The sequence below is a fragment of the Podarcis vaucheri genome (assembly GCF_965113315.1).
Source record: "Podarcis vaucheri genome assembly, chromosome: 3".
NCBI lineage: Eukaryota > Metazoa > Chordata > Lepidosauria > Squamata > Lacertidae > Podarcis > Podarcis vaucheri.
Window position 1 is genome coordinate 44484804 of NC_138761.1, and position 16599 is coordinate 44501402.

Consider the following 16599-nt stretch of genomic DNA (forward strand, 5'->3'; position numbering starts at 1 on the left):
ATTCGAGAACCCAAGGTACCACTGTATTACTATTAGTATTATCGACAGTAGTAGGTTTTTTTTTTTATCACCTTTCTGTCCACAAGAGCCCCCCATGGTAACATCTTATTACAATCCAAAGATCATTGACCTGATTTTAACTTATTTCCAAATAAGCATGCTTAAAATTGCACCACAAAGGTAGTATTCACAGGTGGGATTTAAATCATTTTATTTTTTCCTGCATCTGCCTAGAAATGTCCGTTTTATTTAAAAGCAAGTTTTCTTCTTCTTTCTATCCTGCTTCCGCAATATTCACCATCATATGCACAGATGGTGGGAATGGGGCTCAGTGGTCCTTTTAGTATAACATGTGAAAAAAGGGGCTGCATACACTATTCATAGCCATACTTCTTGCAGCGTTTCATCTTCCCGGAAATGGAACAATTTAAATTTTCTAAACCCCAGAAAATTAAAACAATTTGTTTACTCAATATCATTTCACTTTTTACTTCCTTTGTCTTCAGTGTGAGATGGGAAAGTTAGCTCCTGATCGCTTGCTGTGAAAACTCTTATGGGACAATTTTTCTCAGACAATGTTTAATTCTGACATCTTGGCCAGATTCCAGTCTGGATAATTGCCCTCTGTTTTTTGATTCTCTAAATTCTCCCCAAAGTTTTGGATGGATATATTATTCTTGTTTGCATCTGTCCTGAACTGAAATGTCCCCCACATTGCATTCTTAAACGGTTGCTACTCTCCATCCCAGAGGTGGTTTTGCTTCAGCGATGGGTGAAGTTAATACTGTCTGCCTGTCTCTGAAATAAATCAATAAATTCTGCAATGTGCATTGTGCTCCTTTGGGCTGAATAGGTTCTTAAAAATATATATTATATCCTGTTCTTAAAATGTAAAAACGGAAGGAAAGAGGACCATGGGGCCACTTCCAGGGGAAAGCTGTAATACAAGCACACAAATGTAGTAGCACTGCATTTCCCTGGGCGTGTATAGTTCTTTGCACTTTCTTACGGCTTCCCCCTTCTATAGACAGTGAAGTGGGGGAACTGGAAACCTTCCTTCCTAACCTTTTTACAAAGCAGCCTACAATATCAGTGTCTCTGGATATTTTGGATCCCTTTTGCATAATACTCCAGGGTGGCTGATCTTTGGAAATTGTGGACCCACTCCATTTAAATGCAGCACTCTTGAGATTCCTTACGCTCAATAGAGCTCTATCCCACTGGTTAGGAGGAACAGGAGGTCTGTGGCGTTCTCCCCAATCCACATCCAGCCTTCCCTTCTGATCCAGTGCCAGTGCATGAGTAACTTGCACCAAACAGTGGGAGAGAGCTGAATGGGGGTATACAAGGCGCAAACATAATGTGTGCAGGATCATGCACACTGTTAATTTTTCTGTGTCATTAGATCTGGAAGCAATTCTGGAGCTCTGTTATTAGTTAGTATAACTGTACATAAGTAAATTAGTTGGTTCTTTCCCACGGCCGGTCACCCCTGCAGTGTTTTAAATGGTGGACATAATTTTGCACCTTTCTTCATAAGATTTGGGAGGAACTACAGTTTACGTTTTTTTAGCTGTGAGTGGTAAAGAAGCTGAAGAAAAAAACATATTCTTATACCTTAAATGACAAAGATTTCTTTCAGTAGTATGGTAAAGAATTCTTTTCACTAGACATTTATGCTCGATTGCCAAGTGGTTTCCTACACACTTGAAACCTTGTGCGCCTTTTCTGACTTTAAAAGCATCCTTGGACTAATGTACAATTACTGTAATATCTAGTTTGGCTCAAAGACACTTGGTTTCTTGTTTCCAGATTCAGTACCACAGAAATCATAACATGTAAATAATTTATCAGATCAGCTTTCATTTTCCCCCTGGCCTAATAACTTGGTTTCCAATAAAATGTGGACCACTATGAATAAACTATGCATGGATATTATATTTTTGATTTGGACCATGTCAGTTAAGATGTGGTTAGAAGGTTGCAGATTCTTTTAAACCAGTGGAAGCTGGATTCCTGCCCTGACTTCCCTGGGAGCCAGTCTAGGGTTGGGTGACATTCCTCAATACAGTGGGCTTGGGGCTGAGGGGGGGAAGGGGAGAATACCCCCAAATTGGGCAGATAATTTTTCCTAGTGGGGCTCCTGCTCATTGAAGGTGTCTCTGTCTGATTTTTTTGAAACCCCCACTTTCACCTCAGCCCCCTGCATCACAGTGACCTTCTAACCAACAGTGAAAGGTTTTCGGCTGATGGGTGAAAAGGTTCCTAAAGGGAAGAGTGGGCTTCTACTAGTTCCATTCTTTGGGCTTTTCTCTGGATCTCTGTTAATACTCGCCATATTACCTGTCATATTTAGAGATAAACATCCAATATATTCTTATTACATGAATGTGCATTTTTATAGGCTTTGAATTCCAGCCTTCCATAATTTTATTAAGCTCTTCTAAGGTGTTATCCCCATTGTGTATTATAAACAGGTAGCTTTAAATAGTATTTTCTGAGAACTGATTTGAAGAATGAAATCAACCCAAGTCCTCTTCTGGGTGACACAAAACAGACAATCCAGCCACCTGCTTTGCTATTTTACAAATCTTCGGACATCTTTTAGTTCCAGGCTTTTGAGCTATCATTCACACAACATTTGCAGAGTTTGGCAACAATACCTGATGGTGAGAGGTAGCAATCAACAAATAAAATGGTACTATGCCTCACATTTTGTATCTTTGGTGTTGGAAATATATAGACCAGGGTTTCCCAAACTTGGGTCTTGAGCTGTTTTTGGACTACAATTCCCATCATTCCTGACCACTGGTCCTGCTAGCTAGGGATGATGGGAGTTGTAGTCCAAAAAACAGCTTGAGCCCTGAGTTTGGGAAACCCTGATCTAGAGTGCAAATCTGCCATTGGGCAGACATGAAGATGTTGGTGGAAGTTTCTGTTCACCCTTTGCTTTATGTTGCCTCCTCTAAAGATTTTGACAAGTTAAGTGAAGAAATGAAAGATGGTCTTGGGCACCTTTCAAGGACTCTGCAGTTGTATCTGAAAGTGGAGATCCAAGAAGCTTCTCAGCTGCCACCTGCTCTAGATATTCTTCAGACCTTCGCAAAAGTAAGTGTTAAAACTGGATTCCTGGCAGTTCTATCATTTCCCATGTCCTTAATTTTTCTGTTTCATGCAAAACCATAATATATTGCCATATGTCAGCGTGAACAGTAAATGTTATGTTCCACGATGATAGCATAAAATGCTGATATTGAAAAATGACTTGGAACGATTAGAGACAAATTCTATCCACCATAAGGTGTTGCTTTCTGGAAAAATGATCTTATGGTTTATGCTTTGCATTTTTCTTTTGAAACCTGTATATTTCTGCCGAATAAAATCTGTTTGGCAGATACGTTTATATTTTGTGTTTTTTCTCATGTTGATATATGATGATATGTTCCACAATATATCGGTGAGTTCCAGAATTAGCTACGTCTGGCCATTTCCCCCCTTGATAAACCATCTGACACATATTTATTATAGGCAAACACTACTATCCTTGCAGTTGCCCACTTTGGGCCTTAGTTGAAGAGATGGCTTCCTAGAATAGTTTGGGGATCTTTTTTATAATAGCCATTCATTTTTCGTTCTTCGGGCTGACTGCGCTGCAGAAGTTTCCTGGTGTGGTTGGCCTCTTAAAGCATTACTGATTTAGCCTTTTTGAGTAGCCCTTCTTTGGTGGGAAATTTCCTGAGATCTGGCCTGTGGGGAATTTCCCACAGCTGTTGGGAAGTCCATGTGGCCAGGCAGTGGAAACGGAAGCAGGAGCGCGAGGGTCCACAACCATAGCCCCCCTGGGGAGGAGCGATGAGCAGCTATTTCAGAGTATCTATTTATATCTGGTTATTGGATATAATCAAATCAAAATTGACAGTATGCTCTAAAATGGGCAACTGGTTAATCTTTTAATGATTTTTTTTAAAGAGTAACTTTTACTAACAAATTCTCAAAACTACTGCTAATTTTATAATTCTCATTATTTTGCAACAACTGATAAGTTGAAATAAGTAGGAACACTGCCATTAATTTATTAGATTTTTTTCAGTGTTTTAAGAAAATTCTATTTCAGTGATGGCTTAGAGTTTAGTAACTTCTATTACATATTCCTGGCTTGTTGTTTTTTCAGTCTATAAATTGCAGTCTTTATTTGAGAGTGCAAAGTAGATACGTATAATTTAATCCTGAAATATTAATGTCCTGGGATTTAGTAGTTACATAATCATAATAAAACTGATGGAATGAGGTGTGAGTCATATTTCATCCACAAAAGTTGTGGGAGGAATTCAACATTCAGCTATGTTCCATGTACTGTCAGTGCAAGCATTTCAGCTTGTCAGATGAAACAGTCTCTCCCCCCCCCCGTCATTATAGCAGGAGATATATATGTGGAAGAAGGGCCTATGTATTTCAGGAGCATTGTTTTGTGGGGTGCAGTGTATGGGTGAAACATTATGCCCAAGTATATCACTTTACTATCCTCCATTGGAATGAATGAGAAAATGTAAAGAGGTGTGTTCCTTTAGAGTTTGGCTTAAACTACTCCTAGTGACAAATGGTCAGTTTTCCCCTCCAACCCCACTCCAAATATTTCCTACCTTACAGTTTACTGTATGTTATGTACTGAAGTTCTCACCCTGGGCCAGCAGGGGGATACTGTAGATAGTTCAGGTCCACATATACAGTGGTGCCCCGCAAGACGAATGCCTCGCAATACAAAAAACTCGCTAGACGAAAGGTTTTTCCGTTCGCGATTTGCCTCGCAAGACGAATTTCCCCTATGGGCTTGCTTCGCAAGACGAAAACGTCTCGCGACTTTGTTTCCTTTCCTTTTTCCCTTCAGTTTTTGAACTGCTCTTTACAGTATGTGTGACTTTAAAGAGCAGTTAATAAACTGTTGTTGTACCAAATTTGGCTTTGTTTTGACTTTTTTTGACCATAGGAACGCATTAATTGATTTTCAATGCATTCCTATGGGATTTCGTGCTTCGCAAGACGAAAAATTCGCTAGACGACAAAAATTGCGGAATGAATTAATTTCGTCTTGCGGGGCACCACTGTACAAATAAGGGATCGAAAGTGGCGGTCAGTGATTGGATAGTTACAGAAATGGTTACAGTTACGTTGTACTGGAGCTCTATATAAGCAGGCTGGCTGAACCCTTCAGTTCAGTTCTCTTCTGGCCTCTGAATAAACAAGAGCTGTTTAAAGAATCGCCGTGTCGTCTGATATGTTCACCCACAACCTAACACTGTATACTTTAGAACTCAGTGGGATCCACTGAGAACTGTGCTAACTATCTGCATAGCCCCACCCTCGATTCAATTTCTGGGTGTAAAAGAAAGATGAAAACAGCTTTTACATATACAGTGGTACCTTGCTTCTTGAACTTAATCTGTTTTGGGAGTCTGTTCAATTCCCGAAACCATTCAAAAACCAAGGCACGGCTTCTGATTGGCTGCACTAGCTTCCTGCACTCAAGCGGAAGCTGTATCGGGTGTTCGGCTTACGAAAAACGTTTGCAAACTGGAACACTTACTTCCAGGTTTGCGGCGTTCGGCAGCCAATTTGTTTTGCAACTGAGCGATTTGGGAATCAAGGTTTGACTGTAATTTGATGTGTCTAGGTTGTCACTTGTTGAGATGCATCTGTTGTGTTTTAACTATTTTCCAGGTTTTCTTCTTGCTATTTAAACACCGAGTTGATATAATTTTATTAAGCATAATATTCTGATAAAAATGATTTGTGTGTAGCTATGGAAGTCAACCTTAATGAATTTCATTTTTCCAGTTACAGATAGGTAGCCGTGTTGGTCTGCCATAGTCAAAATAAAAAAATTCCTTCCAGTAGCACCTTAAAGACCAACTAAGTTAGTTCTTGGTATGAGCTTTCGTGTGCATGCACACTTCTTGTATCTGAAGAAGTGTGCATGCACACGAAAGCTCATACCAAGAACTAACTTAGTTGGTCTTTAAGGTGCTACTGGAAGGAATTTTTTTATTTTCATTTTTCCACTTTGCCGAAAAACTAAATGCAATGAAGATAGTCTTTTCAAAAGAAGTGTGCAAGTGTGCAGGTCTTACTATACTTCACAAAATTACTTTTAATCAATTTTCTGTCATTTTTTTCATTTATGCGTCCAGTGTCCACTATTTGAATTTTTTATTTTGCTGTTCCTATGTTGTAACTTGTATGTTCCTTTAAGGGGAATAGCTTGGGCATGACCAGGGAGAGGCCTATGGAGACATCTTTTTCTGAGTGATGGCAAAAGTGATGGCAACTGGGTTTTCCTGCTCTTTTCTTCCTTTTATTTTCAGCTTGTAAAAGTAGAATTTAGTTGGTTGTAAGCAAAGGAAAAGAAATCTTTGTTACAGAAGTCAAGCTTACAGGAACCATCAGTCCTGTTAAGAAGACTTAGGCTGTTGCAGTATTGTGTATTCACTATACTATGTTTAATATACTGACCTGCTTTTTATATGAATGGCATGGAGGTTTAAGGCTCATTAAGTCATAGAGAGCAATTTATTAACTTTTGAATGAACAAAAACAAGGAAGACTATCTGTGAGAGAAGTGAAATCCCATGTAGCATTTAAAAGATATGTTGTGAGTTTTACGTGGTGCTAGATGGACTCATGGTTTTTTATGAATGTAGTACTACCAGTATGTGATATCCTGTTGTAATATTGTTTTTCTGACTTTGCAACACATTCTTTTAAAGTTCACTGGATGCTTGCTGTAAGCCTAGCCTCCATTTTTTCCTTTCTGATCAATCAGAAATTGTAGAAAGCTACAGTTGAAGGTCAGTCATAATCTGTTTGATGCTGTAACTTCAAGAACAAGAAGGATGAGACAAGAAGTCAAAATAGAAAAACAAGCAGACCTTCACTAAGGTGACTAATTCCTGACATTTTCTAGAAAGAGATTCTAATGAAACTGGCTTTAAAAAAGTAAAAATTGGCTCCTTAATTTGCCCCTGTGCTCAAGAGAGTTTTGATCAGATATGACCAGAGGCTAAAATCAGTTTTGGAAAATATATTTGAAACACATCCACAGAAGGTCAGTGAATGCATTTCAGTTTATGAATATCAAAGAGAAAGCAAAGGCACATTGTACACAAATGAATGTTGTGGAAGGGAAAATACAAGGAGCAGTGTATGCAGGTGAAATAAAACACAATGATTAAATGGAAAAGCAAAACAGAATATGAATATGCAATCTTTTAAAAATCATCTTTATTATTAATTAACATAGACTACACACAATTGAACACAAAAAACCAAAACACAAGCACTAAGTTGCTTCTTGGGGCCTTCACCTTTACCATGCATGAGTTAATAGTACTTTCTTTTCTTTGTGCCCTTGTTATCCACAGCCTAAATTATTACAAGTCTAGCTCAGTTTTATTGTTAAAACAACAAGGTCATCACAGAGCTCAGAAATAAACTGATTTCAGGCCACAGTAATAAAGCCTTATTAAGAATAGGTGGTCAGCACAACAATTTTTGTTTGCACATGGGAATTCCCCTCCCTGGCCTCTGTGCATTGCCCTCCAACCCCCCAAAAATCTTCTCTGGTGGGTTGAGGGGAAGTTCTGATAAATAGCCAGAAGTTAGTGATAGGGCTGTATCATCAGTGATTCAGTTCACATTTAAAGGCAAACTTCACTAAGAAAGAATACGTGAACTGAAATACAGCTTTCATAATTCACTCTTCTCAAAAAAATTGCAATGCAGTTCTCCAGCCGAGTAATGTGTACTAAAATGCACAAAGTTGGGTAAAGTGTGCATAAAAGTTGCATTTATTAGTGAAAATAACGTAAAATAATGCTTTGTACTAAGGGAAATGTCTGTATTAGGCAAATTTGCATACAAACATGTATATTCACACAAATGCTGATGAATTTTCACGATGACTTTTTAAAATTGCAAATTGATTTGAAAATGTTAAGATTTGGATGAATTAGAAACCGAAATTGACAGATTTGCCCATCCCTGATAATCAGTCTCCAGTAATTGTACTAAAAGATGGATGTAATTCGAGAACCAAATCATTCATGTGCAAATGAAATAAAAACGGGTTAAGGAACTGACTAGTCTCACACCTTTAGTTGTAGAAATTATTTCTGATGGCCTTAAAGTAAATCAATGTCAATTGATACTTGTGCTCCACAACCAATTTATCATGATTGATCCTATTGAAGGCTGCTGTAAGGTAGACAAATGCCACAAAGTAGTCTTTTAGCATATTTGCTCAGCCAGTAATTAAGAACAAAGCATTGATCTATTTCCCCACAAGATGATACCCCTTCTTCTGGTCATGTACCTAATTTTGACCCGATATCTTACAGGCCTTTTGGGTGATAATGACTAGGATCCAATTGGTTCTTATATATAATTAAGATAATGCTCACCCTCCAGTCCGTGGGCTTTGTACCGTATTATTTCTATAGGCAACAATGCATGTTTGCTGTAGAGTTTCAACGTGACATTAAGTTGTACTTAAACCAGGTATGTGCAGTCCAATTCTTTAAACATGATATTACATGAGATCACCTACATGGAGGTATGTGAGTGTCAGTGGTATGGATGCAACCCCATAGAAATCACTGTGTTCCAACATGTGATGATTTCACCATCTGAAATGTTCTATGTGAGTGGAGTCTGCCAAGTGGAGTGGATCTGTCCCAAGTCAGTGCTTCAACCATTGTGTCTGTGAATGTGTGTATCTGGATTGTGATGCGGATGTCAGTTTCCCACTATTTCCCAAAGTTATAAGATGTCGCCGAAGGTTTGATTGGAATTGGCCAATTGATGGCAGACATTCTGTATGATTTCTAGACATTTCTTAAAATATAAGCCTATGAGGCTCTGCATTCATAGTATACGATTTTAGATATTGTGCTTTGGAGTTAGTATCTAAAGTAAGTCAGCTGGCATGTGGGAGCTCTTAGGGAGTAATCTTATGCACATGAAGCTGGTGTAAATCCAAGCTGGTTTAAGTTGGTGTAAGTAAGTCCTATTCATCAGAGGACTGCTGCTGCTGTTGCTCAGCTTAGTGTGGCAGAGGGAAAACAAGCCTTTAAAATAGTGCTGTATGCCAGGTTGCCAGGTCACATAACCAAGCTGCACAGGCTCAATTTGTTTATGGACCCACAGGGAACCCCTTCCTCCCCAATATAAATAGGTTGGTGGCTGTTATTAGTCATGGGTTTTGGAGAGAAGACCAGCTGGCCAAGATTCACTTGAGATGTATTAAAACTTCACATCAGAATATTTTAGGGAGTTACAAGCATGTGGGGTTGTCCATAGCAGTCTCTAGTTCATGACATACATCTATAGATAGTTAGAATGTCCTGGTAGGAGTCAACTGTCCATCAAGAAGTATTTGTCAAGCTCTGCTTGAAGCAAGAACTGACAGGCATCTAGGCCATTGCTTTCAGTATTGTTACCGGTGATGCATAGAAACCTGTGGTAGCAACCATGCATTATGCAAATAGTAGCTTAGATATTCCTGTGTCAGTATAAGCCAGGCGAAAAGAGATCGCAATCAGTTCTGTTCTGTCTTATTTAGCTCCTGTAATGTCCACAATATTCTGAAAGGCTTTTATCTTTATTTAAAATGTCAACTTGTAATAATTAATAAAAGATGCAATCAAATTTCCATTTAGCAACAGTTTAAAATGACTTAATTATCTTAAGACCGCTCTCTTTTCATTACCATTCCTAGCACACAGAGTTCTGTTGTTGTTTTTTTAATTTGCAGACTTACAGAGATGAGCTATAAAGAGTTAGCTAAAACTTGTTTAACCAGGCTTAGGAAAACAGATGGAAGTTTGCATGGAATTAGTACTCAAATCTGGGCTCAAGGTCCCTTCCCATCTATCAATTTGCTGTGCCAACAAAAAAGAGCTTCCTTTTTTCATTTGTTGTGCATTGCTTCTCTCACAGCTACCTACTCTTCTGTTTGATGGATATCAGTATGCAATATTTGAACATTGCAGTTATTCCCTTGATAATACATGCATATATTTTGCGGTTTTCACAAGAGTTACAACCCTGTATTGGTTGATGATTGTATGAGATATTGCCATTGCAGGATTTGCTCTCTGGATTGTATCTGATTAAATCATGCTCAGAGTATATGCCCATGCTCAGAGATCCTACAGGCTCCAAGCTGAGCTGAGGCTCATTCTGAAGGAGGCTGTTTTGCAGGCCACTTGGAGAAACACCTGAAATCTCAAATTCTGCCATACACCCAAATTATCTAGATCCTCCCCAAACACCCAAATCTCTCAGTTATCATGGACACTCCCAGCAAAAATCAGTAGGTAGCCCTTTGTGTATAGGGCGCAACGTACTTCTGAGCTACATTTATCACTAAACATATTGTTGGCATTTTTTTTTTTAAAGTAACATATAAATGGAAGAAATGCCTTGTACAATTTTAGGCTCTCATTTCTGGGAGAAAAATGATGATGACCTATGTCCTCTTTTATCATCAAGTTTGAGAAATATACAAAACTCCTACTTAAGTCCATACTTGCTCATTGTATGCTGGGCTATATTTTGCTTTGTTTCATCTTTTGAAAACCAGATTTATATTAAGCCTTGTGAAGTTCTGTTGGAAACAAACGGAGACAGCAATCCTGGAAAACATTCTCTCTAGTGAATTGTGACAGCTGTGTCTTTTCTCAGCTTAAATCCCTTGTTCTATCCGTCTCTCCTTTATCTCCTAGCTTTTTGTCATTTTTTAACTTAACCTAAAATCCAGGGATTTAAATATCAGAATTCTGAATGTAGCTGAATTTTGGCCCAAGTTCAGAATGAGCTTGAGCAGTTGTTGCCGCTTTCTCAGTTTCATTTTCATGGTTAATGTGAGCAATGCTTTATTATTATTATTGTATTTTTAAGAAAACGAGTTTATATTCAGAAACTGGAATTGAGTTCGGGAGAAATATCTCTGCTGTAATACTGTCTAGCTTTTCTGTAGCAGATTTGTGTCCATGTCAGTGATAAATATGGATTGTGCTTAGTGAGGTAGAGCTATGTGGGTTTCCTGTTTATATAGCAGCTATGCTATCACAGTCCGGAGCAGCTTTTGCTAATTATTCCTGATATAATTTCAAACCTATCTGACTGTGAAATTGTAACTGCAAGAATAAACTTCCGAGTCTGTTGCAGAAGCTCAATAAACTAGTTCAGCTGTTTCCCCATCTATCTGGTTGGCATGTGTTGATAAGTGGAAATAAAGTTCTCTGATATGAATGCTAGGGCCAATCCTCATGTGCTGTGAGTGATTCATGTTTAGATCTCCTGAAATTTTTATTGTAAAGCAGTGGAGCCCCTGTACCAGGTACTCACATCCTGAAATGCTCAGAAAATGTGATTTTAGAGTTGTTAATTCATTAAAGAAACTATCCTCTAATTGGTTGATGAATTATTTTATTAAATCCACATATATTTGCATGTGAATAAAGCAATACCATATTGGCTTGAATATAATCCTTACTTTTTTGCAAATTCCAATCATGAAAAGTTAAGTGTAGCTTAAATTTGTGACCTTACAAAAATTGGCTTTTATGATATCGCTGCTGAAACAGACATACGGTAAAATGGAAAAGGTGTGAGTGTCTGCGGAATTTTAAGTGAGCAGTTTATATTCAGGTATTGTCTTTTTTTCTTCCCCCCCCTTGGATTTTAAAGGTGCGGCTTATATTAGGGTGCGGTTTATATTTGGGCCAATACGGTAGTTCTGAAGAATGCAGCATTATTTATTAGATTATTTAAAATACTTCTTTATTGGCCTTCAGCTCTTCTAGGGAGGTTTCTGTTTGTGTTGCAGCAGTAAAGGTAAAAGATGCGGGTGGTTCAAAGCCGCGCGATGGGGTGAGCTCCTGTTGCTCTGTCCCAACTTCTGCCAACCTAGCAATTCGAAAGCACGCCAGTGCAAGTAGATAAATAGGTACTGCTGTGGTAGGAAGGTGAATGGTATTTTTGTGCACTCTAGCTTCCATCACGGTCCTCCGTTGCGCTAGAAGCGATTTAGTCCTGCTGGCCACATGCCCTGGAAAGCTGTCTGCGGACAAACGCCGGCTCCCTCGGCCTGAAAAGCGAGATGAGCACCACACCCCATAGTCACCTTTGACTGGACTTATCTGTCCAGGGGTCCTTTATTTTTACCTTGCTTCAAAGGAAATTTCCCCTTTGGTATGAGAGAAGGTACTTGCCCTCTGTAGATTGTAAACACTGACATCATTGCAATTTATATTAAGAGCACATCTTGGTGAGTGCCTACTGTTTTTAAAATACTGTATATTCCACACCCCTCCTTTAGTCCTGGACCATGAATGCAGCCTATTTTTCAGTCTCCTTTTGTCAGAATTTATTTGGCCTAGGAAGCTTTCCCAAGCTATAATTACAGGACCTCTTAATTTCATCTTTTGATAAGCAAGAAGCAATCCATATATATCAGTGGCTATTCTCTTTTTTTCCATTCTTTTGAAGATCAAGCTTCACCAGGAAAGAGTTCAAGAGAGAGGGCAACTGGTGGCTTAACGCAAGTAAACAAATGGTTTTGATTAAATCTACACAATGATAAATGGTGGGATTTAGGATAATGGGGTACAGTTGGCCAATTTATTATTTCAAAGCAAGCTTAGTTTGGAAAAATTCATGAAAATATCTTGGGAAGGAATTCTCAAGGGTTGCACAGTTCAATTTGCCTTCATCTATCACAATTGCTATTGCCTTTTCCTTCATCAAACACATTTGTAGCAGTACATTTAAATTTACTGTTTCAGCTTGTCTGCTCTGAAGCAATTTAATCCTAGTTTGGTGTCATGCAGTGCAGAAATTTTGAAATTTTGTTTTAATGAGACTCCCTACGTCAAATGGTTCAAGATCATCCACATGTAAATTGAGCATGCCTCTGATACTACCTGTGATAGTCAACTGTTTATGATGATAACAGCAGGTCGGGGGAGGGCACAACACATAGATTTCAAGCAAAGCATACCTTTCCCTCTCTTTACTGCCTAGCATTTATACTGTGCCTTGGACTCCTTTTATAACAAAGAAACAAAGTAAATAAATAGATTAAACAGCCACATTAAAATACTCATAAATCACTTCCCCGCGGTGAAATTATGTTGTCTTCTTAAAGGTCGGTTAAAAACAAATGTTTTATTAACTATTGAACAACTGGAGCAAGCATATCTTGGGGCTGCCTTTGCATTACAGTATTTTAGAGGAGGCATCTGTACTGCAGTGTGATAGGGTTTGCCGGACTAAACACAGACATCATTATATTATGGCTGCAGATACAATCCACTTACTGGCCAGGATGGTCAGTGGAAAATACAGCTAGCTACAATCGTGGAGAAGCCCTCCTGCCAACTCATGTGGATGGCCCAGTTAATACCACTAGTTTTTCTCCATGAAATTTTGGAGCAATTTTGAATATCTGATCTAGCATTTTCAGAGGTACATAACTTAATCTCTAGTGTCAATGAACATTATGTTGTCTCTTGGCAATTTCCCCTTGCCCGTGACTGTTTTACAATCCTGCCAGAATCTTTATTGCTAAAAATGAAATAGTTGGATCATCAGAAACTCTGTTAAGCAATGTGTTTTGCTTTGGTCTGAGATTTTGGGAAGAGAGTATATGCACCTGTGGGTGAGAGAAGAAGGGATAAATAAGTTAGTAAATTGTGCCAATATATGAGTTGGGTTTAAACCTGATCACCCTCTACTTTATCAGTGTGGTCTAGTGGTTACAAACTATAACTGTAGTGGGGTGTGTGTGTGTGTGTGTGTGCAGGTTCAACTTCCTACTCACATGATGAAACTCACTGGGTAATGTTGGGCCAGTCACTGTTTCTCAGCCTAACCTAGCTCACAGGGCTGTTGTAAGGATAAAATTAGGGGTATGTGAGGGGAAGACAACCATATATGCCACTTAGCTCCTTGCAGGAAAGGCAGGATATAAATGTAATAAACAAAGTATTAAAAATCACGGTAGGAAACAGTTTCCAGGTAGAGATCATTGTTCCATAGGAAGATTTCTTGAAAGCTTACTAAAGTCATGTCTGTCTAGAGATGTAAATATTACAATTACAAGTGGCTGATTTCTAATAAGTAGTTGATTTGGCTGGTTTGTGGGATTGGGAAAACATAACATTTTTAATTAGAACGAGGACATCTTTGATATGAGGCACAAGCCTCAATGCCATTATTCATACATTATTGCTATGGGCAAGGTTTTTAATGTTTTAATTAGCATTGCTATTGCTATTACTGTAGTGTTACTAATTAATTTTTCACCATAATCTTACATTGTAATAACCCCTGAATTGTCAGCGTTTTGCATAACAATGGAACTGCTAATGTAGGATGGGAATGAAGGCTGAGAAGAAAGGGGAGATGAGCAGTGGCAGTGCCGGGTTTGACAGGACTCGGGGTAGAGTGCCTCTTGGCTGCTCCCCTTGCCTTCACATGTCCTGGCCACCCCACTGCTGCCCTATGTTTTCTTTCTTCCCAGGTCCCTACTGCCCTCTCCTCCTGTCACAACCTCCCTGGTTGCTCTCATCTGCTCTCCATATCAGTTTCCCAACAACTGCAGCCCCTTTTTTCATTTAGGTGGGCATGTTGTGCAACGACGTGTCTGCTGCTAAGGCACCTGCTCCACTTGGCCCCATCATCTGCCACTGCTGTCTCCTCTGCCGGTTGTTTGGGGACTGCAGGGCCCTGGACTTGGGTTATGAAGTCTAGTCCTAACAGAGACACTTGAAATAAGCGCCGTTTGGCTCTTTAATTGCCATAGAATACAGTTTGGTATATTGAACTACACTGTTATTTCTGATCGATTGTGGCTGAATGATTGGAACACAATCCAGTATCCATTTAATCTCTTCTTATATTAGGAATGCATATAACTCCCAGTTGTCAGCTATCGGGACAATGTGTGAATGCAATCAATCAATCAATCATTCAGTGCAGTAACGATGCAACATTTCAAACACACAAACAAAACATGTAGAATGACAAAGACATGATGGTCGATTATTCTCTGTCCTAACATATCATTGTTAACTGGAGCTCTAGATGTTGGCCATAAAATCCTAGGCAAGAAACACAGTTCCCCTGACTTTATAGCAAAGAAATGAAATGTAGCCTGTTGACTGGAAAATTATGTCTGCAGCTGTGACCTCTGAGGCACAGCCTTGCTTTCTACCCCGAAGGCCAGGTACGGCTCACTGTCAGCTTGCAGCCTAAAACCAACTTGGCCAGCTATTTCAATCTGCTCCTACAGTCTTTTCCTAAGCACAGCTGTGAGTGGCGTTTACAGGATCAGGAGTGGAGTGTCACACTCTTTTTCTTCTTTTTGCCTGGGTAACACTGCTTCTCAGACAACTAATTTGGGATGTGGCACTGCCAAGGACAAAAGGTAATTGATTCCTGTTTTTGAGCAGGCAACATCCTTCCCTGCATGAAATGGCAAGGTTCCCAGAAGATGTTGCAGAAATGTGTGGGGCGTTTTTCCATTTCATGCTGCGAGGGTGGCTGCTGAAGTGGTGCACCATGCTGCTTTTTTGCCTTGGCCTCTCCCTCTGGGACATTCTCTCGTGAAGTCAGGAGGGCTTTCTTAATTGTCAGACCCTTTCCAGCCATAGTGGAACCTGATGACATTGTTGCTGGGGGACTGACTTGAGCCATAACAAAGAACCTTTGGTTCTATAGGGAAGTGCCACCAAAATTTCACACTGGAGCATCTTCCTGTGCAGTGAAATGTTCTCAGGCTTCAGGTAGTCTTGCCTATTTTGAACTGAGATTTTTGCCTGAGAAACAGTGGTCTTCTTGGTGTGTTTGTCAGCTTGTATTCTTCATTTAATTCCTTCGCCCTGACTCCCTTCTGTCAGCTGTCTACGGCGTAGCCTTGCCAGGAACTCCTACTCCTAAAACACCTATACTAGACTATTTTTCATGCACCTTTAGAGAAAATATTATGGATTTAATTCTTAGCAATTGAATTTCAGAGAAAGGTGTGCTTTGCAACATTCTCATATTTCTTAGAACTTTAGCCAGGGCAGCCTTTTAAACCAAAATTTCCATGTCATCATCATACTTTAGCGTGACTCTGCCCTGCTGTTCTTTAAAATGCTGAAAGACTTGACAATATGCACTGTATACCCCCCTTGCCTTTCATCTTTTCCCGTCAGTGGATTCCCTCACCATTTCAACTTTTTTTATTGTGTACCTAGAGTAAGACGTGTTTGGAATTCAAGTGAGACGTAGCAGACACATCTAGTGCTCTCTAGAGAAATCTATCCTTGATTAAATTGTTTAAAATGACTGCCGTCGCGTGACCTGCTACCAAGGAGTCTCTGTACTGATAGATACTGTCAAGGAGATGAAGCTCCATGAGGTACTAATGAAGAATCTGAGTCCAATTTTGGAATGTTGCCCTGATGTGAGATTACCTCTGATTCTTTTTTAAATGGTTTGTACATTTTTAAAAGCAATTCCTTAGGATACCATTTTAAAAGCAAAAAGCAGAGC

The 16599-nt window shown here is 39.3% G+C and overlaps 1 protein-coding gene across 9 annotated transcripts in view; it reads left to right on the forward strand.

Moving 5' to 3' along the window:
* The window catches only part of SMYD3 (SET and MYND domain containing 3), a 375419-nt gene that overhangs the window by 46763 nt on the left and 312057 nt on the right, over window positions 1–16599 (forward strand). For all 9 annotated transcript variants that reach the window (XR_014217444.1, XR_014217445.1, XR_014217446.1 and 6 more), the window contains one exon: window positions 2972–3108. Coding sequence is in view for 4 of the 9 variants with exons in the window: in XM_082215086.1 (XP_082071212.1) it covers window positions 2972–3108 (137 nt within the window). In the remaining 5 variants the exon portion in view is untranslated. The remainder of the gene's footprint in view (window positions 1–2971; window positions 3109–16599) is intronic.